This window comes from Bubalus kerabau, chromosome 2, assembly GCF_029407905.1.
Source record: "Bubalus kerabau isolate K-KA32 ecotype Philippines breed swamp buffalo chromosome 2, PCC_UOA_SB_1v2, whole genome shotgun sequence".
Taxonomy (NCBI): Eukaryota; Metazoa; Chordata; class Mammalia; order Artiodactyla; family Bovidae; genus Bubalus; species Bubalus kerabau.
Window position 1 is genome coordinate 120,428,517 of NC_073625.1, and position 26,640 is coordinate 120,455,156.

The following is a 26,640-nucleotide window of genomic DNA, read 5'->3' on the forward strand; positions in this document are numbered from 1 at the left end:
AAATTTGTCCACTGCCATCTCTAACGCTACCGTCATTTTGTTTCAATCAGTCAGATTCTAACATTCAATGGAATGGATTTGGATTCTGAACCTGTGCTGCTGCTTGGTGGGAGGCAGTGGTTTCCTGGCAAATATTTAACAACCAGCTCCTCAAAAATTGTATATATACATGTATATATTTGGGCTTCCCTTGTGGCTCAGCCAGTAAAGAATCTGCCAGCAATGAGGGAGACCTGGGTTGGATCCCTGGGTTGCGAAGATTCCCTGGAGAAGGGAAAGGCTATCCACTCCAGTATTCTGGCCTGGAGAATTCTATGGACTGTATAGACCATGGGGTCGTAAAGAGTCAGACTCGACTGAGTGACTTTCACTTCACTTCATGTATACACACACACACACACACACACACACACACACACATATGCATATGCATATGCATATAAGTTTGGGCTTCCCTGGAGGCTCAGGCAGTAAAGAATCTGCTTGCAATAAAGGAGATGGAGGTTTGCTCCCTGGCTCTGGAAGATCCCCTGGAGAAGGGAATGGCTACCCACTCCAGTATTCTTGCTTAGAGAATTCCATGGACAGAGGAGCCTGGTGGGCTACAGTTCATGGGGTTGCAAAGAATCAGACACAACTGAGGGACTATCACTTTCATGCATATAAGTTTGCTGCTGCTGCTGCTAAGTCGCTTCAGTCGTGTCCGACTCTGTGAGACCCCATAGACGGCAGCCCACCAGGCTCCGCCATCCCTGGGATTCTCCAGGCAAGAACACTGGAGTGGGTTGCCATTTCCTTCTGCAATGCAGGAAAGTGAAAAGTGAAAGTGACATCGCTCAGTCGTGTCCGACTCCTTGAGACCCCATGGGCTGCAGCCCACCAGGCTCCTCCGTCCATGGGATTTTCCAAGCAAGAGTACTGGAGTGGGGTGCCATTGCCTTCTCTGCATTTAAGTTTACTATGAGCTTTACTAAAAAGAAAAATAAGTAGTGAACAATTAACAAATAATAATAAAATATACATTACTCTTTCTTGCAAATTCCATTTAACCCGTTGATTCTCACAGAATGCTTTAACTGAGTTTCATCAAAATCTTGTATCCTTAGTCACTATACAGTTGTGATTGATGACTGAAATAGTTTCAATGTGATGGTTGATGATATTTAGTTGATGATAAACTCTTGATGGTTTATCAACCATCAATAGTTGGTTGATGTTTTTCTTTTCCTGAATGAGCAAAACAACAAAGCCTTATGGTGAAACTTTAATCATCATGTGATTAAACTTTAATCATCATGTGATTAAACTTTAATCACATCCCATCAGTCATGTGAGCAACTCATTTGCTAATTTGACTAACAATTCTTGAAAACTGGAAGGATATTTCCTCAGTTAAAAAACAATTGTTCATGATGTAATGGCTACAGATGTGACACACTTTTAAGTTCAATCTCCATTGTTAACTTCAAGAACAATGATAACGCTGCTGCTGCAGCTGCTGCTAAGTCGCTTCAGTCGTGTCCGACACTGTGCGACCCCAGAGACGGCAGCCCACCAGGCTCCCCCGTCCCTGGGATTCTCCAGGCAAGAACACTGGAGTGGGTTGCCATTTCCTTCTCCAATGCATGAAAGTGAAAAGTGAAAGTGAAGTCGCTCAGTCGTGTCCGACTCTTAGCGACCCCATGGACTGCAGCCTACCAGGCTCCTCCATCCATGGGATTTTCCAGGCAAGAGTACTGGAGTGGGGTGCCATTGTAGTAAAATCTTTACGACGTTGTCAGTTTTGAGTATTCATTATCTTTGTTTTTAAGATATTTATTTACTTGCTCTTTTATATAATTTTCTTTTAATAATGACTGTGTTTAATAACTGACTTTTGAACTTCGCCACAGTTGGCTCTTGTGGTCTTGTATGAGCGGCTCTAGCCACCACTGGCTGGGAGGGTCCACATTACTCATACATTCAAAAATACCAGAATATACACACTATTGTATGTGAAGTAGGTAAACAGTGGGGGCCTACTGTATAGCACAGGGAGCTATACTCAATATCTTATAATAACATATAATGGAAAAGAATTTTAAATGTATATGTGTATGTGTGTGTGTATAACTGAACCACTTTGCTGTACTAGCTAACACAACACTGTAAATCAACTATACTTCATTTAAAAAGATGTACCAGTCTTAGATTGCCTCTTCCACGTGACTCCTGGTCTTGCTTTCACACTATTTCCACTATTTCCTCTAATACCTTCTCATCATCATATTAACAGCTATCACACCAACTCATCATTAAAAAAATTTGTTCAAAAGCTCTGCTTTCAGAGAACATACTCAAGGAGAGCAACCATTGTGTACTATTCACACCTCTGCTGCCACTTCCCCAACACTGCTCTTGTCAAGTCCACCAAGGACTTCCTTGCTGTCAACAATACTGATCACTTCTCTTTCCTCATTGTACTTGAATCTCTCAACAGCACTCTCCTTCTTTAAAAGGTTTCTTCTCTTGGTTTTTGTGATGCCACTTACTCTGAATCATCTGTCGCTTTAAAGAATACAGCTTCCCCATTTCTTTAGCTGGCCTCTGCTTCTTTAAGCATGTGTGTGTGTGTGTTTATGTGCGCTTAGTCGTGTCCAACTCTTTGCAACCCCATGGACTGTAGCCTGCCGGGCTCCTCTGTCCATGGAATTTCCCAGGCAAGAATACTGGAGGAGGTCTCTATTTCCTATTCCAGGGGATCTTCCTGACCCAGGGATCAAACTTGCATCTCCTGCATACCCTGCATAGGCAGGCAGATTCTTTACCACTGTGCCACCTACCTGTGCTCTGACTTTCAGAGTGTTCCAAGGCTTGCGTGTTCTTAGGTTCTCTTGTCTTTTCAATCTACATCATCCCCAAAGTGATTTCAGCCAAGTCTATGAATTTAATGTCACCCATATGATGAATCCCAAATTTGTGTCTCTAGCCTTGATGTCTATCCCAAGCTCTGGAAATGCAGCTGCTAAGCATCTAATCTTAGCTATTTAACAGTATGGAGACTTCAGAGGCCCAAACAGAACATTTTATTTCATCAGACCTGAGAGTCAACAAATTATTAAATATTTACTGAGTATCTGGTTTGTACTACTTACTGTAGTAGGCAATTAAAATACTTCAGTGGAAAAAAAATAAAAATTCTTTTCCTTGTGAAATCTACATTCTATTAAAATAATACCACAATCTAGCAAGTTGTTCAAATTGAAGACCCAGAGTCATCCTTAATTTTCCTTTTTTCTTCACCTTTACATATAATATATCTGCAATTCCTGTTGCCTCTGCCTCCAAAAAATATCCTGCCTCCTTGCTCGCCATCCCCAGTGTAGCTACTGTCACAAAGCCATGTCACCTCACTTAAGGATTTCCGTGATAACCCTCACAATTGATTTGTGATTGAAAGCACACTCTCGCTGCTTTCTCTTCACCCCAATTTACCTTTTACACAATAGTAAAAGTGTTACTTTTTTTACATGTAAATTTTGTTGTCATCCTTTCTATTTCCACCAAGTCTGAAATCTTACAAGAGTCAGCTCCTGCCTACTTCTCTAAATTCACCTCTAACCATATTGCAACTCAGGTCCTTGTTCTAGACACCCTGGTTTTTCTGTCTTGTGAACATTGCCAACTGTGGTCACCTCAGCATCTTTTTTTTTTTTTTTTTGCTATTTTCTTTGCCTAAAATACTCTCCCAGTAGAACTGCCTATGGCTTTGGCTTTTTCTTTAGAGTCAGATCTTAGCTTAAATGTCACCACCTCAGAAAGGTCATTTAAACAGTGACCAAGCCAGTTATTCTCCATCACTCATTCTGCTTTGTTATTTTCATGCTACTTTCTGCAATCTGAAATTATGGCATTAATCTCTGTTTGTATCTGTTTTTGCCTGCTTTTCTTCTCTCAGTGTGTACACTGCATGAGAATAGCACCTGATCTACCCTGATCACTGCTGTATTCCCAGTACTTCTGACAGTGCCTGACACGTCAGAGGAGCTCATTAAATATTTGTTAAATCTACCATAAGAACATTCTTGGACAGTCCTTACTGTTAACAGAGTAATCCTTCACATCAAGTCAGCTCTGTCTCTCTATAACTTTCACCCATCTCAGTTCTCAGTTCTGCCATTTGGGAAGACAGAGAATAATCTGATTTTTCTGCCGAAATAGTCCTTCAGATATTTGAAAACAGCTCTCATTTTCTTTTGTGATTCTTCTCTTGCCCATAACAAACATTTCCAGATTTTTATCTATTTTTTGATAAATATACTTGACTCTTTAATGTTTTTATGATTGATTAATATAATTAATTAATATAATTCATTGTGAAAATAAAATGGAAAACATTACAAGATATAACAAAGATGAAATCCACCTATATTCTACTATCCAGAGCTAACCAATGGAGGCATTTTGACATATTTCCTTCATATATATGTCTATACATATACATGTATTTGAATTATGTTTCCTATATTATTTTGCATCTTGATTCTTTTTGTTTACCTTTATGCCCACTTTTTAATGTCATTAAATATTTTCAACCTTTTTGATTGTATTAAATTATACATAATATAAAAGTTGCCATTTTCATCATTTTAAGTATACAATTCAGGTACATTAATTACCTTCACAACAGTGTTCAATCATCACCACTATCTATTTCTCATTTTGCATCATCCTGAACAGAAGCTCTTTACCTAATAAGAAATAATTCATATTGCCCTTCTATCCAGTCTCTCATAACCTCTGCTCTACTCACTGTCTCGTTTGCCAATTCAAAATGTTTCAAATAAGTTGAACCATTCAATATGTGTCCCTTTGTTTCTGGCTTATCTCAACATAATACTTTCATATCACCTATGTTGTAGCATGCATTAGAACTTCATTCTTTTTATGGCTGAATAGTATTCCATTATATATATGTATATATCACATCTTGTTTATCCATTTATGTTGATGTGTTGAAACACAATTGATTTTTTTTATTGTGTTGATCATGCAACATAGCTGAATTCATTTTTTTTTTTAATTTTATTTATTTATTTTTATTTTTTTAATTTTATTTTATTTTTAAACTTTACATATGAATTCATTTTTTAACTTTAGTAGTTTTCATGTGGATTCTTTGGGATATCCAAAATATAGGATCATATCACCTGTGAGTAGAGATTGTTTTACTTCTTTCATTCAGTTTGAGTGGCTTTTATCTATTTTTCTTCTCTAATTGCTTTAGATAGAATTTCCAATGCAGTGTTGAATAACAATGGTGAACGTGGGCATCTTTGTTTCCTGCCTGATCTTAAGGGGAAAGTTCTCAATCTTTCACCCTTGAGTGTGATGCTAACTGTAGATCTTTTATTACATAATATATAATTGTGGGGATTACATGTAATAAGCTAAATGTATGACAATCTAGTTGAATAGGTACATTAACATTAGTAGCAGGCAAAAACTCCTGCTTTATAGCTCTGTCTCCTTTTATATGGTTATTACAAATTAAATCTTTATCCATTTTGTGCTCAATAACATACATATATAATTATTTCTATGCATTTGTCTTTTATTTTTAATTTTTTTTGCATTTGTCTTTTAGATAATGTAGGAATAAAAAATGAGGTTAAAAGACAAAATTGGAATAATATCGGATTTTATATTTGTCTAAGTAATTACCTTTACTGATGTCAAAAATGAGTATGTCAATAAAGAGAAGTTATTACAAAGGGTTCTTTAAAAAGAATGTCTTTTTGCTTCATTTTAAAATTTCTATTAATACCCTCCTTTTGTTCATATATTATTTGACTGACTTTGTTTAGTTTTTTAAGCATATTAAAGACAGTTATTTTAGAGTCTTTTCCCAGTAAGTCCAATGTTTGGGCTTTCTCAGAAATAATTTGTCAGTTTATCTTATTCCATTAAATATTCTAATGTTGTAACTCAGGAATCAGATTCTTTCCCTTCCCTAGGTCTTGATGTTTTTTGTTTTGCTGCTTTTTGATGGCTGTAGTAGTCCATTTATTTAGTAACTTTTCTGAACTATTTTTTCAAAGATTTGGATCAGTTGTCACATGTGGTCAATACAATCTCTATTGCTTTAGCTTTTGTTCAACTAATATTTTGATGGAAATATCCATGAGTTGAATCCCATGACATGAACAAAGAAATACCTCTCTCAGTATTGCAGACTGGTTCTGTATTGAGGCACTTCAACACATTACCAAGCTTGTGCTGAGTTGAGTGATTATTCAGGGTTAAAACCTTAGGGTCTTTTCTTTCCTGACCATTCATTTTGGCATGCACATGACTTTCTACATTCTCCAAAGGCACAAGTACTTTTGAATACTATAATTTTCCAAATAAATGCTCCTTAACTTTTCTTTCTAAGCCACAAATGGTTATTTCATGTCTCAACTGCAATTTTTTGCTCCCTGTGACTGTGGGTAGCTTGTTAGCTTTACAATGTTTTCAAGGAGTATATGCTGCTTTTCTGCCTTTACTAAGTTTTGTATCAGATGAAAGAGAGACGAACACCTTGCACAGTCCTCAGGTAGTCCCCAGACAGGTTAGAGCCGACACACGTAATTACTTGTCTATAAAGTTTGCTTTTCCCTTCTGTAACCAGGGACCAGGATCCCCTGCTGGGAATGCAGACAACCTTGTTCAAGGTTGCCAGTAAACTAAGGAGGGAGTGGGGCAAGGGCAAGTAGAAAATGGCACAAAGCTTTCCTCTCATTTTTAAGCTATCTTTTTCTTGATTCAGCATCTGCTTGCTTGCTGGAGACTTTTGTCTGTTTTTCAGAGTTCTGACAAGGCTGGTCCTGACACCTTCCTTTTGTCTTTCAATGTTTCTGTGGATGGATGAGATCTTGGAACCACCTAATCTGCCATTTTGCTAATGTCATGCCTTGTTTTGCTATTAGCATTTGAAAGCACTACTTCTTAGTGATTACATGTTGTTTCATTGTAGAGATGTACCACAATTTATTGTAAACAATGCTGTGGTGAACATCTTCCTACATCTCTATGTTTTTAGCTTTAGGATAAATTTCCAGAAGTGGAATAGTTATGTCACAAGTTATGAACATTTTTCAGTCTCTTCATATTTATTGCCAAATTGCCCTGCAGAAGGTATTTTTGTGTCAATTTATGTTTCCACAAGCAGTATATGAGAGTGCTCATTTCATCACTTCCTCATCTATAATTTAATAGTTTGCCTATTCATTAGGGGGGAAAAAAGGTATCTTGTGGTTGTTCTATGTCTTCTCTTTCAAGAATTCCTCATATGACTTAAGTTTGCATGCATTCATTGTTTTATTCCTTCTGTTTGTGATATATTCCAATTTGTCGGTTTCTTTAAATATGTGGGACCAAGAAGTTATACCATACTTCTGATGAAAAATACAAAAATTGCCTCTTGTCATATACCATATAAAACCTGAATTTATTTTGTAGTGAATTTGAATGGTGCCTATCCCAAGCTGGTGCCTTTCAGACCAGCAGGACGGCTGATCTCCCCACCTCTGCTGCTCTCCGTGATTCTCAACATTCTTCTCAGCCTTGCCATGCACATTGTGGGCTTCATTCTGGTTCAGAGGCAGCCTTGGTATTCCTTGGGGATACACAGGTAAGATCACAGCCTTAGATTCTCGCATTCCAATTTCTATCAAACATCATCTGGCCCATGTGTCGAGAGGCAAATGGATCTTCATTCTGTTAAAGGTTTTGGCTTCCTTAATGCCCTTGGCACACAGAGTGTGTCTCTGTAGCACTGTTTGGTGGCTTCATTCATTGGTATTTCTCTTTACTCATTTTGTATGATATTGAACTATGACCATCTTTTATATCTAAGGTGAGCATACATTATAGTTTAGCTAGGCAGCCCTATTTTAAGCTTGATAATTCAATGAAATGGTTAAATTTTTTCCTTTCCTATTGAAATCTGTGCCTGTTGGACAATCAATTGTACAGTCATCCTTCTTGTAAATGTTCAGAAATCTTAAGCAAACAGAGGAAAGAGTCATGACTTACATCTTTTCCTCCCACATAGGTTTACTACATGATTCATGCCCAATTTATTGAATAAGTAACTTTTTGAACCTGTTTATCTATCTATCATTTATTCATCTACCCAAAATATAGATCTACACATGCTTATTTCTTCCTGTTGTACTTTTCAGTGTATTCTTTCCCAAAGTGTAGGCAATTATAGAAGCCTTGGGGGGCACAGAGTCGTGTAAATACATATGCTTCAGAAGGGCTTGTCATCTCACTTCATTAGCCTTTTTGGTTTCCTTTTTAGTGCCTGCACAGTGCAAAATGACACCATTTCAAAGTTAACCATTTCTCCAACTGCTCCAGTAAAGAATGGAACTAATGGTGTCTTCACAAGTTTTGAGAACACTACTATATGGTTCTTGGGAACAATCAACTGCATCATTGTGGCTCTTGTCTTCTCTAAAGGAAAACCATTTAGGCAGCCCACATACAAAAACTGTGAGTAGAATTATAGCGAATCAGAGGAGAGAGCTCATTCTTTGGAGAGGAGAACAGACATGCCTGGCTCGCTCAAGGTGCAGTTCAGAGTTGGTGCTCATCTAGGGTCTTCTGACTTCCACTCCAGGGCTCTGTAAACACATGCAGCCTCATCTCCTGGTCCTTTGCCACCTCCGTCACAGCTGCATAAAATGCTAGAATTTCTTAATCCACCTCTTCCCCTCACTAGAAATGTCTCTAGGTATCTTTTCATGGGATTACTCTGAATTGGGAACCTTGTGCGTGTGTGCTCAGTCATGTCTGACTCTGTAAAACCCCGTGAACTGTAGCCCATCAGGCTCCCCTGTGCATGGGATATGCTTGGTAAGAATACTGGAGTGGGCTGCCATTTCCTTCTCCATGGGATCTTCCTGACCCAGGGATCAAAACTGCATCTCTTGCATCTCCTGCACTGGCAGGCAGATTCTTTACCATCAGTTGGGAAGACGCATTTAATTCTCTGCTTATCAGAATTCATCTCAGAGGATGTGAGAAGAAGGATTACAGCACTCAATTGGACATGTCTATGACATGTACAGTACAGGTGGTCTGTGTGATTGGCAGTTCTGGGAGCAGGTTCAGCCTGGGAGATCTTGACTATAGATGGTTGAGGCTGATGACCAAAGTACCTCTCATCTTCTTACAGTCTGGGCTGGGAGTGAGGGAGCATGTTAGGAGACGTGAGTGATCTGGTAAGAGACATATATTTATATAGCATCACTCCCTCTCTAAGTGGGAAAATTTAGAAGCACAATTTGAAGAATCAATATCCTCATATAAATCTGTTCAGAGAAAGTTATTTTGCTCTTCTTGGGGTGGGGAACCCGTGGAATGCTGACCTCCACATGCCTGCAATTTAAACATTTCCTGCTGCTGCTGTTCTGTTTATTTACAGCCCTCCCTTTTTCCAGAAAAGGATTTGTATTTGCAAATGATTTGCATTAAAGAGACTTGGATACTTGGATATCCCCAAGGCATTTATTGAAAACATATTTTGTCAATATTACCCAGTATGTTGTTATCTCCCATTTTTATTAATTAAAACATATAGCAAGCATGCTAAAATTTCCACTTAACTCAAGGGCATGCAAAAAATTGTAGAAGTGAGACCCATTTCATAGAAATGAGTACTTTTCATCTATTATGCTTATTTGGATGAAGAAATCAAGTAAATCTAATCAGTGTTAATCAGTATATGTCTGTCAATGGATGTGAGACTTTCTACTTAGATTTCTCTAAATGATAACTTGTATTCTTATTTCCTCAGATATATTTGTCCTTGTGCTGGTCGTACAGCTGAGTGTGTGTCTATTCATTCTATTTGCTGATATTCCAGAATTATATAGGTGCCTGGATGTAAGTCTTATCTCTGGGATATGGTGATATTTTATAGTTATATAAAACCCTGACTTCAAAAACTGGGCTGCAATTGCAATTGACATGGATTCGTGACACCTATTATTCTTTTGAGATGGGAGGATTAAAAAGAATGCTGAATTTATTCATTTTTTTAATTTAAACTAGTCAGGAGATGAAATTCTGTTTAGTCTTGACTTCAAGTATCTAAAAAACATTGAACACTTTACCTTTAAAAGATCCCTGTAAGATTGGAAATCCCATTTATACATTTCCTTTTTCAAATGTGAGAGAATTTTTCCTAAATGGTTTTGTTTTGAAGCTGTTTAAACAGTTTTGCCTGTAACAATTTTGGGGTTAGTTCTCAAATCTGTATTTACATCTTTTTAAAACATCTTAAAAACATGTTTTTCTGTATGTACATACTTAAACGTATTCAAAACTTTTCAAAGATCCATATCTTATCTCAAGAACTCTCTTACATTTTGTAATTTTGAGACAACTTTGGAACTCTATAAGAGACAGAAATTTTACATAGTCAAGCCAGGGAAAATGTATATTTTGATTTATTATAACTTTTTCTTCTTTTGAATTAGAAGTTAACCATTAATAAATGTCTTTTAGACCAATAAATAGAATACAGAAGAGATGATAAAAGGAACTGAGCTTTTAGTTCTTTGCAAAATTTCCTGTCTGCTTCTCCATCTCAAAGATAAGTTTCATGAGGGCCAACATCCCATCTTATTCATTCTTGTATGTCCAGTGCCTGGCGTAGTGAATGGTACATAATGGCAACACCTGATGACTGATCATTGTAGATCAGGTTCCTAAATGTAGACAAACCTTTGAAATACACAGTGCATTCAAAACCAGCAACACCTTCACAAGCCCACAGTGACATCTGACTTATATGCTAATATCTACATTCAGTTTTTCATTTTTATAATTGTATTACTGTAGCTAACAGTGCAATTGTATTCATGAACTAGACTAGGTACTCATGGAGATAAATGGTCTTTGCCTACCAGCCTTGTAAGTGAGTTAAAATTCCTTAATCCTGTAGAAATTACAGCTTGGGACATGTTGAATTTAGTTATACTCTTTAATAATAAGGGGGTTTCCCTGGTGGCTCAGCGGTAAAGAATTTGTCTGCCAATGCAGGAGACACAGGTTTGATCCCTGGGTCAGGAAGATCTCCTGGAGAAGGAAATGGCAACCCGTTCCAGTATTCTTGCCTGGGAAATCCCATGGACAGAGGAGCCTGGTAGGCTACAGTCTATGGGATCTCAAAGAGTTAGAAACAATTTAGTGACGAAACAACAAAATAGTGAAGACTCTTTTGCATGACTTCAAAAGATTCTGCAAAGAATTATTTCTCGCATTAAAATAAATTTTTTATTATTTCATAAAATTATGCATATATTTTATAAAATGAAACTATGCAGGTAAGGAAAATTATAACATTATTGAGTGGATCCTTCCATCTTTGAAAATTCATATATTATAAATGTGTATTTGACTGAGTTATGAAGTTTATTTTATTTTAAATGGAATCATGCTGCTTTGCAACCTAGTTATTGCTCATTTTTTTAAAAATTCATAATTTTTTTTTAAAATAGAGAAAACATTCTCATAGTTTAAAATTCAAAAGTTAGAGAAATTGCGTCGTGAAAATCTCCCTTGTCATCCTTGTTCCCGGGTTACCATTCCCTCTCTGTGGAGACAACTTATAACACCAGTTTACTTTGCATACTTTTGGATATGTATTATACACATGTATATATACATTTCTTAAAGGTATATTCTACCACATTTTTACACAAATAATAGCAAACTATTACATTTGTCCAAATCGTCTGATATGGAGATGTCCAGGTGAGATGAGATGTACAAGAAAGTTGTTGGAGAAATTACCCATAGAGGGAGGGGATTAGGCAGCCAGTGAAGGCGGGAGGGGGCCACACTATGATATGAGTCTGATCCCTCTGAAGGACAGAGAGATGGAAGGTGAGCTGAACGAGTCAAGTTTCAGACTGCAGCACAATTCCAGGAAAGTCAAGCCAAAGTTGCCCATCAGAGGTGTCTCACAAGAATGAGTGTGGGTAGAAGCCCTGGGGTCCTCACTTATTAACTCTGAGCCGACCATGCATGCAGAGTGTGGTCACCGAGTGAGTATGGTGGTAGATTCTAAGCATGCTGGTAGTTAGAGGGTTTGCCTTTTGTCCTCCAAGCAGCAGGAGATCCAGGTGAAGCATTTTCACGGCTTCCACAACCACACACACAATCCTGCACTTCGCTCTTTCATGTAACAGTATATTTTGGTGATTGTTGCATATTAGCAACAATCTTATTCTAATGTAGTATTTCAATGTCTATCTATGTATACCATAATTTATATGAGTCCCCTATTGACAAACATTAAATTGCTTCTAATTTTTAACTATTACCAGCAAATAAAATAACTTTACACATATATTATTTCAGCCATGTATATCTCTAAGAGAAATTCCTTGAAATGGATTTGAACTTTGAATTTTAATATCACTGCCCTTCATAGAATTGTACACCTTTTATCCTCACCAAAGTATAAGGCAGCGTTTGAGGCAGCGCCAGGTGCATAAGAGTATACTTGGCTTCCATTCACTCATTCATTCATTTGTTAATTCATTCAACATGAATATGTAAATATTATGTGCCTGGGGAGGGGTTAGGGAAGATAGAGAGAAAGAGGGGCAAAAGATAGGTAGTGACAACCTGTTTCATCTCTGATTTCTGCATTGGTGAGAAGCCTTGTCATGACACAGCCTGGGAAGCTGTACGCACGGTCCTGAGGGGGAAGCCCTGACTTAGGGCTCCAACTAGAACTCAGCTGAAGGGAGATATGAGACCACAGAGAAGAGGCTTGACAGGTGTACCCCCAGAATCTCCTGGGAGTAGAGCCACATTCCTGTATTCCCTCATAAAAACAAAACAAAGCAAGTAAACAAGAAACACTTTGGGGACTTCCCTGATGGTCCAGTGGCTAAGACTGTACTCCCAGTACAGAGAGCCTGGGTTCAATCTCTGGACAAGGAACTAGATTCCACATACTACAACTAAGACTCAATGCAGCTAAATAAATAAAAATTTTAATAAAACCCCAAAAAACACTTTTACTATTTTTTTTGTGTGCAAAATAACCAAATTTATTTTAGAAAATTTAGAAATTACAGAGAGGTAAAAAGAAGAAAGAAGAAAGATAAAAGAAAGCAACAATCAGTCCCCAAGTTATTGGAATCATTGAGTATAATACTTCCATATTTTCGGTGCATTGATACATAGACATACTTATGTATATAAAATGTATATGTATGTATATAAATGTAATACAACGTACACGTCTATGCATGGGCTTATTACATATGTAATTTGAAACCTATGAAAAAGTACACTATGAACAGCATGAACTTTTTGCAGCATGATTTGTCTTCAAACTGATTGTACTTCATCTCCCACCAGCTGCTCTGCACTCCTGTCCTGTGGAGGGTCTACATTGTCATTATGCTGAGCTCCAATTTCATTGTGTCCCTTGTGGTGGAGGTAAGTGCCCTCGAGTTGCTGATACCTGGTTGGGTTGGTGGAGGCCATTCTCTGGGAGTCCAAAAAGGAACAGCTTTAGCCAAAAAGGTTCAGCAGTGCAAGGGGCTCCCTTCCTTGGCAACATGAGCAATGATGGTTCCCTGTGATGAATTCCAAACAGGGCATTAGTTTTCCTGTCTGTAAAGTGGGGCTGGGGAGGATGGAGTAAGGTCTTATCCATATCTAAAATTCACATATAGAGAGCCAACTAAATTTATTTTTTGAAATTGAGATATCAGTCACATATATTAGATTCACTTATTTAAAGTGTACAGTTCAGTGGTTTTTTTGGTATGTTCACTGAGTTGTGTAACCACCACCACTTTCTAATTCCAGAACATTCTCATTACCCCAAAAGAAATCTCATACCCATTAGTGGTTGCTTATTATTTCCCCTTTTTCCTCCTTCACCCCCTGCTAACAACTAGTCTGCTTTCTGTCTCTATGAATTGGCCTATTCTGGTCATTCCATGGAAAGGGGATCATATGATATGTGGCCTGTTGTGTCTAGCTTCTTTCCCTGAACAACTTGGATCATTTTACTTTACAGATGGGAAATGAGATTCACAGTAAGTTTTTCCTGACTTTTATTCTTTATGCTCCATTTCCTCGGTAAAATGAGCTGGTGCCCCCCTTTTCCCTTACTATGTGCTTTACTCGCTGCTTCAGTGCTGTCAAAGTCTCCAGTTCTTAAGGCTTTCTTTTGGGGAGAGTTAAGGCATCCAGTTTGCACCCCAGAAAAGGCATCCGGTTTGAAGAAGGATAAGCTATAAAACTCCATCTGTCCTCATCCTGCTCTCGCAAACCCAGGATGGTTCCAGTGAGGGGGGATTCATGGTGGGCTGGGGGCCCCGGGGCCTGTCGTCCCTGCAGTGTCTTGTAAGCACAGAGACTTCTTTACAGAGCACAGTGAAGGCTGCACAGGAGCTGGTGGCAGAAGAGAACACAGAATTAGGGTAAGGAGCATCTCTCTACATGCTAAACCAGGGCCTCCCAAACTTGAGTGGGCATCAGAATTCCCTGGAGGGCTTGTTAGAACACAGATTGTCCAGCCCTGCCACCAGCATTTCTGATTTGGTAGGTCTGCAGTAAATACAAGTTTTAGTTTTTCCAGTAGGTTGCCAGGTCATTCTGATGCAGCTGACTCAGGAACCACAGTAAAGAGCCCTATGCTAAACCATACGGTCCCCAAAGCCACCAGATTAATCAAAGAGCATCACCATGAGAATCCTCTTAAGGAGTTGCAAAAAGATTGTCTGCCGGGAGCCGGCATATTGCATATTGAGTGCATATTGCATGTTGAGTGCAGCACTTTCCACAGCATCATCTTTCAGGATCTGGAATAGTTCAACTGGAAGTCTATCACTGCCAGGAGCCAGCGTGAGGAACTCCTCCCGTGGCAAAGGTCATGAGGAAGGAGGCTCGGCATACGCAAAGGCGGGATCGAGCCTCAGGAGTCCCCCTGGAAATTCTCGAACATCTACCCCCAAAACCAGAGTCTGCCTACTTTTTGCTTTGTGTTTTCACCTACACCTCTGACTTTACGGGGGCTGTCCCCCACTACATCTCTCTGAAAAAAGAGTTAGCTTACAGCTCCAGTTAACAATTCCTGGGTGTGACAGTGTTTCAACCTACAAACTCCTTTGGAAATCCTCTAGCCTGCCTGAATAGGTTTTTCGGGCCACATGTGATTGCTCAGAGCCTCCCAACTGTGAGAGGCATGAGATGTTCTAAACTATCTAAACACAGATTCCTTTGAGCAGTTAAAAGATTGATTAGAAATTGTATTGGTGAAGGGATTTTCACTTGTTGGGCTAATGTTTGCTGCTAAGTCTCCATATCCCTTACCTGCTGTGTCCCTGGCAGTGTATTGATTAATATAATTGGTGTAAGTAGTAGCTTTAATGTTTGTAACCTGGGACCCTTGAGTTAACGCTTTTTCTTGTTATAGCCCACCACACCTTTGCTCTGTAGGAATGCAACTGTATCTAATGCTTTTGGAGGGTGGCTCCTGACCAATCACCTTTAGAGAAAAGTAAGTTTTCTGAAGAAAGGGTCTTAGAATGTTAACAGGCCTCCGGGCCAGAAGATGATGCAAATCACCTAAGCTTTTGCATATGATAAGTTTGCAGTAAGAAAGTCGGGCTTGCTGCATGACTCTACCCCTTCCCCCATTATCCTCTATGCATAACTTAAGGTATAAAAACTACTTTGAAAAATAAAGTGCGGGCCTTGTTCACCAAAACTTGGTCTCCCCATGTCGTTCTTTCTCTCACCTTCTGGCTGAATTATTCAGCCTCTTTTCTCCACTGAATTTCCTCACTGAGCTATCCTTATTTCAGCCTCTTTTCTCCACTGAATTTCCTCACTGAGCTATCCTTATTCTATTACTCTTTATATCCTTAATTAAAGTTTAATTAAGCAGTTGTTTCTTGATCCTCGCCGACGCCGTCCCCGCTTCGAATTCCCTGGATCCACCGGGGCTGGACCCCGACAATTGTCCTTGCCCTTTAAGGGATAATCTTATGTGTATTTTATTCCTGTCCATGATCACTTTATTTCCTCTGTTTCAAACATCTTTCTCCATTTCTACATACTGAAATACCATCCCATCCTCTGTGGCACAGCTGTGGTTTTATCCTGTTCATGAATTTTTCCTGATGCACGGATCAGTTAGGCAAGTAGCAAAGCTCAGCTCACAGTGGTTTAAACAATAAAGATATTTATTAACTCATTTAGCAAGAAGATTGGAAGCCAGTGGCTTCAGGTCTAGTTTAGGGTCTCTATGGCATTATTGGGAATCTGCATTCTTCTACCTTTCTGTCTCACCATCCTTATAAGCTGACCTTTCATATTTGTGCTTGTTGCTTATGGTGCTCAGCTTAGCTCCCATGCAGCTGTGTTAGCTGGGTTTGAGGTCTGTTTTCAGTGCAGGTAAAAAAAAATGGAAGAAGAGGTACCAGCAAGCTTTTTTTCTCACAAGTATGAACCTTTTATCAGGGAACAAAAAATTTTCCTGCAGCTCACCAGTGAGCTTCCTCTTATGTCTCATTGCTTAGAACTATGTCTCATTGTCAGCTTTAGTAGGAAAGGATTCTGGTAAAGTGGATCTATGCCAAAAACTTAGACAAATTGTCCTGGACTAGTTATAATTTTTTTAAGGTGGCAAGGAGGAGCCAGGAGGAATGGCTTGTAGGGTAATCAAGCAACAAAGCCTGCCATAAGCCCCCTACAGAAAACCATTCTCCTTCAGTATATTTGCAGATAAGAATATAGTTGCAGAGTAGATTACTTGACTTTGAATCCTGGCTCCACCCTTTCTTGCTGGCTGATTTTGGTCAAGTTTCTATACTTCTCTGAGTCTCTGTTTCCTCATCTGCAAATTGATGATAATAATAGTAACTCATCTCATAGAGTTGGGCTTCCCAGGTGGCTCAGTGGTAAAGAATCCACCTGCCAATACAGGAGACGTGGGTTTGATCTCTGGCTTGGGAAGATCTCCTGGAGAAGGAAATGACAGTCCACTCCAGTATTCTTGCTGGGCAAACTGCATGGACAGAGGAGTCTGGCAAAGGGCTTCCCTCATGGCTTAGTTGGTAAAGAGTCCGCCTGCAGTGCAGGAGACCTGAGTTTGATGCCTGGGTTAGGAAGATCCTCTGGAGAAGGAAATGGCAACCCATTCCATTATTCTTGCTTGGAGAATCCCATGGACAGAGGAGCTTGGCAGGCTACAAGCCATGGAGTTGCAAGAGTCGGACATGACTTAGAAACTAAACCACCACCAGATGAGCCTGGCGGGCTGAAGTCCATAGGGGCACAAGAAGTTGGACACTACTGAGCATAAAGGTTTATTCAATTCTTAAATTTAAGAAGTGAGCCTGTCCACCTCCACCCCCACTCCCACACCCCCACCCCACCCCACATATGGAGAGGGTAATTTGATATGCACAAAACAAGTCTGAATGAGACCTTATACTTGCTAATCTCACGATCTAACAACCTCCTTCTTATAGGCAGAGGAGCTAATGTGGACAGCTTTAACAGCCCTCCTTGTATTACTTATGTATTTGTGTGGATATGTAAGTGTATATATATGTATGTGTGTATATATAGATACATATGAATTGTTTGAATTGTTTGTCAAGAGTTCATGTGATAAAATTTTTGTTGTTTCTTGTTTGTTTTTTAGAGAAATGGTGTGTTATCAAGGCTTTCCTTTTGTTTCTCCTTCTGTATCTAATTTACAATGTAGAATGACAGGACAAATATCCAAGTGCTTTCTTTGGTTTCCCCTTTCAGAGCAGCAAAGTAATATAGGTTATCACATTTCTAGAATTGTAACAAAGTTCAAGATATGGTGGAGAGCACTAAAGTCTTTCTGTGTGTTTATGTGTGTGTGTGTGTGTGTGTGTGTGTGTGTGTTGATTTGTTTTGTCTGAAGTCTGCTAAGATTTCCTGGATGTAAGTTGGATTTTAAAATCTTCAATTAAATACCCATGATCCTACCTTATCCTAGCTCTAAAGAGAACTACTGTCCTCTAGTTAATTAAGGACAAAAAAACTTTGCTGTGGGAATGTAGAAGAACAGGTCTGGCGAGGCGTTTCCTAAGGTTTCCAAGATGCTGATGAGATAGCTATGTGAGTATTTAACTGATCAGCAGATGATCAATTTTTAGAGGAATATTCAGACTAGCTCTTCTCTTTGATTTCCATAAGCAGTGTACTCAGATGTCAAAGATGGGTGGATTTTAGGAAACCACTATCTCTAGCAAAATTCCTTGTAGAATCCTACAGAATTAACTCTTTCAGTTTAGCAAAAACACCAGTGACAGACAGCAAAACTAGTTCTAATTCTGAGGGACCTCTTAGGCCCTCATATTTTCCTCTTTGTTTCTTTCATGATAACTTCTAAGATGGTCTATCTCTGTGGCCACACGTGATAAAACAATGAAATTAACATGATAACCTCTTAGGCACTATGTGTTATAAGTTACAACTTGAGCTCTATTCAAGGTTCAGTTTAACTCATGACATAAAATGTTTTTGAAGAGACATATCTTTTGCTATCTTAGAAAAAGGATTGCAATGAAATATTTGTAGGGGAAGTTTAGAGGTTTATATGAAAAAGGCTGCAATGCCAAACCCTTTGTTAAATGAATAGTTTAGAAGAATGGTAAAGGGAGGCAGCTATGCCATGCCATGCCATGCCCTGCACTGTAACAGGAGCTGCTGCTGCTGCTGCTAAGTCACTTCAGTCGTGTCCGACTCTGTGTGACCCCATAGACGACAGCCCACCAGGCTCCCCCGTCCCTGGGATTCTCCAGGCAAGAACGCTGGAGTGGGTTGCCATTTCCTTCTCCAATGCATGAAAGTGAAAAGTGAAAGCGAAGTTGCTCAGTCATGTCCAACTCTTAGCGACCCCATGGACTGCAGACTACCAGGCTCCTCCATCATGGGATTTTCCAGGCAAGAGTACTGGAGTGGGGTGCCATCGCCTTCTGTGGTAACAAGAGTTATACAATCCCAATGACAAATCCAAGAGGACAGAATTATTATTTCTAATCACTGAGGCTCAGATGGGATAATTAATCTGCACACAGGAGGTAGGTGTCAGAGCTGGGACTCAGATTCAAATCTGTCCAACTCCAAAACTGTGGCCCACATTCCCAGTTTTACCTGTGTTCAAGGTTACACAATGATATGCTGGGATATACTTGGTTTCTATAAGGTCAATACCATTTGGTATTTTAAGTGTCATTTATATTAAATTAGCAGCAGCATATTAAATCATGTATAGATGTGATATGGAGTGAACTGCAGAATTTAGATGCTTTTACTGCTTCCCTGGTGGCTCAGATGGTAAAACGTCTGTCTACAAGCGAGAGACCTGGGTTTGATCCCTGGGTCGGGAAGATTCCCCGGAGAAGGAAATGGCAACCCACTCCAGTACTCTTGCCTAGAAAATCTCATGGGCGGAGGAGCCTGGTGCAGGCTACTGTCCATGGAGTCGCAAAGAGTCGGACACAACTGAGCGACTTCACTTCACTTTCACTGCTTCCCTGATAGTTCAGTTGGTAAAGAATCTGCCTGCAATGCAGGAGACCCCAGTTCAATTCCTGGGTTGGGAAGATCAGCTGGGGAAGGGATAGGCTACCCACTTCAGTATTCTTGGGCTTCACTTGTGGCTCAGCTGGTAAAGAATCTGCCTGCAATGTGGGAGACCTGGGTTGAATCCCTGGATTGGGAAGATCCCCTGTAGAAGGGAAAGGCTACTCACTCCAATATTTTGGCCTGGAGTATTCCATGGACTGCAAAGAGTTGGGGTTGCAAAGAGTCGGACACAACTCATCAACTTTCACTTCACATTTAAGATACAGATGAAATTCAAAAGAAATTTCATCCTTGAGGCAGACTACTTCAAGCTATGTTTCTGTTTCAGAAACTCTCTTCCAGAAGTGTTTCTTAAATGTAAAAGTCTGAGAGGTCTTGACCTCTCATGTGAAATCACCTTGGGAGGCAGAGACTTAAGATCTTTGTCAAGCTAGATTGAAGCAGTCAATGCAGTAGTGCCTTATGAGGACTATATTCTGGAAACAACCTCTGATTGTAAACAATAACTCTTTTATTTTGCAGGAGGCCATTATTGAAAATAGAGCCCTATGGATGATGATCAAAAGATGTTTTGGCTATCAGTCAAAAAGCCAGTATCGGATATTGCAGAGAGCCTTGGCCAATGACCCCAGCTGGCCCCCAATAAACCAGACCTCCTACTCTGATATGCCAGAATGTGGCAGGGGAGTGTCTTACAGCAACCCAGTGTTTGAGAGCAACGAGGATCAACTATGAAGACAATGTGATATCCAAGTTTATATAACATAGAAACCATGACAAAAGGGACCAATTTCAGTTATTTTACTTTTTTTTTAAGCAACAAGACTCTTATAATATCAGTTGGAGGTTTTGGAATCAAAAACCTATCCAATCATGGTGACAAATTAAAGTCTTTTTGATAAGATACTTTCTACAGAGCTGAACACTGCCCTAAGGAGAACATTTTTCTCCTGGCTTCTGGAAGTATTAGAGGTGTTCAACGACTCAAGAATATCCCAGGGATGGCAATGGGCCAAGAGATTGCCTGGCTGAAGGAGAAGGAGAGTATGTAATCTTTCTTCTTAGATGTATATGTTTTAATGAGTTGAGGGAAAGTAGCATAGAACTATAAACATGTTAAAGATCATTTTTGAATTCTTATTTCATTGATGGAAAAACAAATGCTGGAGAACCATCACACTGCTCCTTACTGTCTGGTTTCCTTTCCTTTGTGGTACTTTTCAGATCTGAGATGTTTTCTTCTATTTCTGGCCTCTCCTGTGTATTAGTAAGGACAGGCTAAGCCCATGCTGTAATAACAAGCAACTCCAGTATCTCAGTGTCTTTACACTCAAGAACGTCTTTCTTGACCCAGGTGACTCTTTAGAATAGCCCTCCTCAGGACGGTGACTGCTCCAATCTGGTGGTTCCACTGACTCAACACAAGAACTCCGTGTGTACTGAGATAGGGAAGGAAAGTGCAGGCTCTTCACTGTGCCAAGGTGGCACACATCTCTCCCATCACTCACAATTCATTAACCAGGAATTTGGCAAAGGAGCTTGGAAGTAGAGTCTCCTTAGCGCTGGCTTCATGGGTTTGCAATCTGGTGGTCAAACCAGGGCTCAGAAAGCTCCCATTCTTGGTTTGGTACTCTGCTGTTGCCATCTTGACATTCTTAATTTTTAACAAGCATCCCCACAGATTGTCTAGTTGGTCTGGCTTACATTCCTGGGGAAGAAAGGGAAGTAGGCCACATCACAGAGCACTAGAACTGTCCACTAAACTGTCTCCTAACCCTCTGGTCTTCTTCGTTTTAGGAACCCCTCATCTTGTGTGCCCAGTTCCAGAAATGTTTACCCCTTTGTTCCATTATTTTTGAGAAAAGTTAGTCTTGTGCTACAACATTATATTATCATTAACATAAGTCCTCGTACAACCTATGCATTTCTTAAGTTTGAGGCTTTAGTTTTTAGAAAGCAAAATTTTCCCTTAATTTATCACTCCTACAGTTTGCTTATATTGAATTCACTTGGCATAGAAAACACCCAGGTTTCTGTTAGCTCAGCAGACAGCACTGAATTCTAGGAAAACATCCACAAATAGTATTTTTAAGGCAAAAGCAACATTTTCATGGCAAACAGCTAATTCTAAGTGAATATTCAGGGCAGAGAGTGAGTCCCTGACTGACTTGGCTACTTACCAAGAATATCTGCAGGCATTCCCTTCCTCTGCTGGACTCCCGAGCATTGTCAGTGCCTTGTGACTGCAGATAATTCTGGAACATGGTGTTTCTCAGACACAAAGACACCTTGTTCCTTCTGGTTTTAAAATAGCGAGTGGAGAATCATTAAAACAGGCTGCAGGATCATTGTCTTCCTCAGTACAGAAAGGAATGTTTCCTTTTACAAAGTCAGCCTTGGCAATGATAGGACAGCTCTAAATGTCTTTTCTAAAACTAATAGTTGTTCTCATTTTTCAAAAGTTGTGGGCAGGGGCAAGCTGGAGACAGCCTACAGCCTAGTGATGAGCAAGCATGGGTGCACCCTTCACACTTTGAAGAGCCCCCTCTCACCAATTATGTCACCTCCACTAGCCATCTGAGTTACTTAGTTCTCCCGGAACTCAGACAAGGGAGGGCTTACCGTCCCCACGTTACAGACGAGAAAGCTGAGATTCAGGGGAAGGAGAGCACAGCCAGACCTTGGACACACATCTTCTGAGCAAACCTTCTGTAACCTCCAAATGCCTCCTAATTACTAAGCTCCAACAAGGGCAGGGTGCACGGTGTGATCTCACAGTCAAACAAAGAGTGAAATTCTTCTTTGTCAGGTGCAAAGAGGCAAGCCTTTGTAATACCAGAGCCTCCAGTTCAAAAGAATCTCAGGCAGCCTGCCAGCCTTGGACTAGAGGTGTGTTAAAACCCCAAACCACAGGTGTTTGTTTGTTTTTCTGCAACTCAGTTGCTTTTGTCTTGATCAAAAGTGATTCCATCCTCAGCAATTCACACACAGCTGGCAGGGAACAGGGGTGGAAAACTCTGGTTCCTTACCCACCAAACAGCCCTAAAGCCTTGGCCAAAAGGGACTTGTTCTAAGCATGGTTCTTGAGACGAACTAGATCTTAGAGGCAGTGAGTAAAAGAGCAGGAAATGTTTAACCAGGAAAAATGGAGATTCGAGAGATGCCAGAATGGCATTCAAATACTTGAAGGGGTTAACCTGAGAGGGAAAGTTCTGACTAGGATCTGGTGGCTCCACCAATGGGTGAAGACCATGGTGGGAATGGCTTTGGGCTGACACGAAGACTGCTGCCTTATTAGTCAGCGTGGACAGAGGTGGAAGCTGGGGACCTTACAAGGTGTGCACTCCCTGACACTGGTGTCTGCAACGGGTATTCGAAGATCAATTAGCAAAGGAAGTCAAGTATCAGATGAAACTCAGTTACCTGCTGGATTCCTTTTAGACTTGATAGCCTGGATCTCAGCCTCCAACTGAGTTTTTATGACTGCTGCATGCACAAAACAGCAGCTGGACCCTGTGGGGGGCTGGGCGGGGGAGGTCCTGTGGTGAGGATACACAGGCTGACTGCTCTGTCACTTGGAAGGTGGCTTCCGATAGGGACAGGAATCTAGAAGAAAGCTGCACAGTGAGGGGTCCTGACTGACAAATTGACAACTGGGGGATACTTCTGATGTATTTTCTCAGAAAGAAATGTTTGAAATATTTAAGAAAAAGAACATGAGAAAGTGCCCCAAACCCAAGGGCCGCACTACTCATACCCAATGTGCTTTCCTGACCAGGACATAGAGGAGAAAAGGACACAGTCACTTGGTCTAAATCATTTGGGAGAGTCCCTGGTATCTTCTTTTACCATCTGAGCCACCAGAGAAGTCCCTAAAAGTAGCCATTAAATTTTCTACTGGAGTGGGTAGCCATTCCCTTCTCCAGGGGATCTTCCTGACTCAAGATCAAACCTGGGTCTCCTGCACTGCAGGCAGATTCTTTTACCACTACTTCCTTGGTGGCTCAGAGAGTAAAGAATCTGCCTGCAATTTGGGAGACCCAGGTTTGATCCCTGGGTCAGGAAGATCCCGTGGAGAAGGGAATGGCTACCCACTCCAGTACTCTTGCCTGGAGAATTTCATTGACAGAGGAGCCTGGTGGGCTACAATCCATGTGGTCGCAGAGAGTCAGACACAACTGAGTAACAGTTTCACCTGTATCTTCACTCCAAGGTATACAGCTCTTACCCATGGAGAAGAACCCTGTCTCCAGGCTCACCTTACTAAATATGGAAGGGTGGAAATAGAGAATGGAAATACGGCTGTGCCATCTGTGTCCTTCTGTGTTCACAGAAGTGTGCACTGCACACTTGCAGATGTGATGACTGGAAAAAATGACAGTTCAGAGCCTTGTATGTAGTTTGTGCTATCATCAATTTTCCTGTACAAAAGCGATGAGTAGAATCTATCATTCTGTTGTTCTAAAATCGATCTCTTTCTCTGCAGTGAAGTCTTTCACTCTGGATAATAAAATGAGGTAGTCTCCTTCAGTTATGTGGCCAAAAAGCCACTTCTTTACAAAGTACCAGACATTTCTAACTCTGCAGATGTGATTATTCCCTGCTTTGTTACAGGGCTTTATAGTCTCCAAAATACTTTCATTCTCAGTCTGTTATTTAAGCTTCATAACAACCCTAGGAGGAAGGCAGAGTGAGGATTACCCTCCTCTTTCTTTTCATCATATAAATCCTCCAAAGCCTCAGTAACCTGTCTGAGGGCGCCTGACTCATGAGTGGAGCCTGGAGCTGGCTTCAGACATGGGACCCATGCCGTGAAGTCCCTGCAGTGCCACTCTTCTGTGTTGTTCTCCCTGGGATGTTCATAGCATCAACAGACAAGAAGGCAAGCAAGACAACTATCCAATGGATTGTCATCATGAATATAATTTCCTCCAGAAAGAGTTTTTAGTTTTCCTAGAAGTTCTCTTGGAGCTAACCATCAATCACAGAAAAGGTCAGCTCCCACAGCTGAGAGAATAAAATTTAAAACCAGAGCTCTGAGAGCTGATGTCATGAGAGCAGACAGAGTTCTGGTTTCTGCCTTCTGTCTTCAGAAGCAGAAGCCTGGATCCCTGCTTGAACTTTGCTCAGCCTCTGCTTGTACAATTTCTGTAAAAGGGTCATATGACTTCTCTCTCGGCTTTGTACTATGCTCACTTTTTTATGTGAAAGAAAAAGAAACCCTTGAAAATTGCTGCCACACAACATTGTCTGTCCTTTGATATCTTTAGACTTGTTAATATGACCCTTTAAACTTTATCAGCAAATTGACTTTCTTCAGAATTGAACAAACATACAAATAAAAGCAACAACGACCAAACGTATCTCTCCTGGAGGTGTTGACTGAGCCACCCTGGCCTTCCCAAGCCTGTCGACCTTGTTCCTTCATCAGGAAGGCCGCTCTTGCCATGCTCTCTCACTTGAATATTCCCCCCACTTCCACCAACCCCGCCTCCTCACAGCCGTCTCCTTCTCCTCCAGATTTCAGCTCACTGGTCACTTCTTCCAAAAAGTCTAGCCTGATCTGAGCTGAGCACTTTATCCAAGGGTTTCCTTGCTCTGCTAGCTCAGCTTGTTTTCTACATAATTACTTGAGCAAACTTTCAGGAGACCGAGGTCGAAAAAAATCCCATTTGTTCAAAATCATGCACTTAGGAATGGGCGACCTGAGTCTAATATCCAAGTCTAGGCTTCCAAGTGAAGATCCTTTATGGTCTTCACTTCTAGCCAGATTCTGCTAATCAAATCAGCTGGGGGAAAATCACTGGGGGAAAAAATGTAACATGTTGTAGAGCAACTTCCATGTTTGAATGAAGCATGTTCAAGGGATTATCCAGGCTCTCCTGGCTCTATTTCTTTGCTCTCTCATTCCTATTATCTCTTCTCAGTGTTTCAACCCCATGAAAAATCTGATAAAGTACTGGCCTGTGATAAATGCTGCACACACATCGATCATGGAGACTGTTGAATTTGAAGGTGTGGGTGAGGATGACAATATTGCCAGAAGTGTTGAGGCAGTCCAAGTGAGGGTTAGAAAAGAATTTCCAGACATAGAGCATTTCCTGAGGGCGTGAGTTTATTAAGAACAAAGAGCAGAGATAATGTGGGCACTGCACAACTCACAGGACACCATTCCTATTGTATCACAAGCCAAAAGTGGCGTCTCTGTGTGACATCAAGGCTTTGTGGGTAAGTGAGGACTTTTCCTTGTGTAGCAACGAACATAGCATGTAACAAATAGTCTCACTGGTGCCCCCTCCAATCAGTTCTTAAGCCCCTGAACACTCCTGTGGCACTGTCTCGAATGTAGAAATTCCTTCCCTCTAAAACTTTGTCTGAATTAAGAATCTCTTATCTCTTTTCCCCAACTGAAGTCTCTCTTCTGTTTTTGCTTCTCTAGGTCCCTATGAATTTTATTGCTCAACTCTGATCATGTTCTGTCCATGGTCAGAAACCCTTCATAGTCTACGTTATCTACCAAATAAAATGCATATTGCTTAGAAAGGAATTTAAGACCCCTTGCAATGGCCACATGTAGCCTCATCTCAGACATTTCTCATCCTTGCACTCTCTAACGCAGCAAACTACTGTTCCCAGCACTCAGTAACTCACTTGTTATTCCCAGCATACAGGAACCATTTTTCCACCTCAATACCTTTTCTCATGCTGTTTTCTCTATAATTGTTACTCTTATCTTCATATATCCAAATCCCACCTATTTCTCAATTGGGATGCTACTGAATCTGCCAAGCCAAAAGAGAAATCTCTTTTATCTACACATGCATCACACTCTACATATTCACCCTTTGTGTAGCAGGCAGCTCTTTTCACCTTGTATTATGATCCTGTAGTGTTTCAATTTCCTCTAGTGTCTACGCAACTCCATTTTAACTAGAAGCACATTCGCTGAGGGTAGGAACAAAGCCTGATTCATTTCATCTTCCCACTCTGCAC

At 40.4% G+C, this 26,640-nt stretch overlaps 2 protein-coding genes across 2 annotated transcripts in view; both read left to right on the forward strand.

Annotated features, from left to right (window-relative positions):
* ATP13A4 (ATPase 13A4) overlaps window positions 1-20,755 on the forward strand; it is a 128,353-nt gene extending 107,598 nt beyond the window's left edge. The window contains exons 27-31 of the mRNA XM_055570095.1: window positions 7,483-7,654; window positions 8,330-8,523; window positions 9,830-9,918; window positions 13,417-13,497; window positions 20,170-20,755. Coding sequence (XP_055426070.1) covers window positions 7,483-7,654; window positions 8,330-8,523; window positions 9,830-9,918; window positions 13,417-13,497; window positions 20,170-20,382 — 749 coding nt within the window. The 3' untranslated portion in view covers window positions 20,383-20,755. The remainder of the gene's footprint in view (window positions 1-7,482; window positions 7,655-8,329; window positions 8,524-9,829; window positions 9,919-13,416; window positions 13,498-20,169) is intronic.
* A 4,885-nt stretch (window positions 20,756-25,640) lies between these two features.
* ATP13A5 (ATPase 13A5) overlaps window positions 25,641-26,640 on the forward strand; it is a 143,418-nt gene continuing 142,418 nt past the window's right edge. Inside the window, exon 1 of the mRNA XM_055570096.1 lies at window positions 25,641-25,709. Coding sequence (XP_055426071.1) covers window positions 25,641-25,709 — 69 coding nt within the window. The remainder of the gene's footprint in view (window positions 25,710-26,640) is intronic.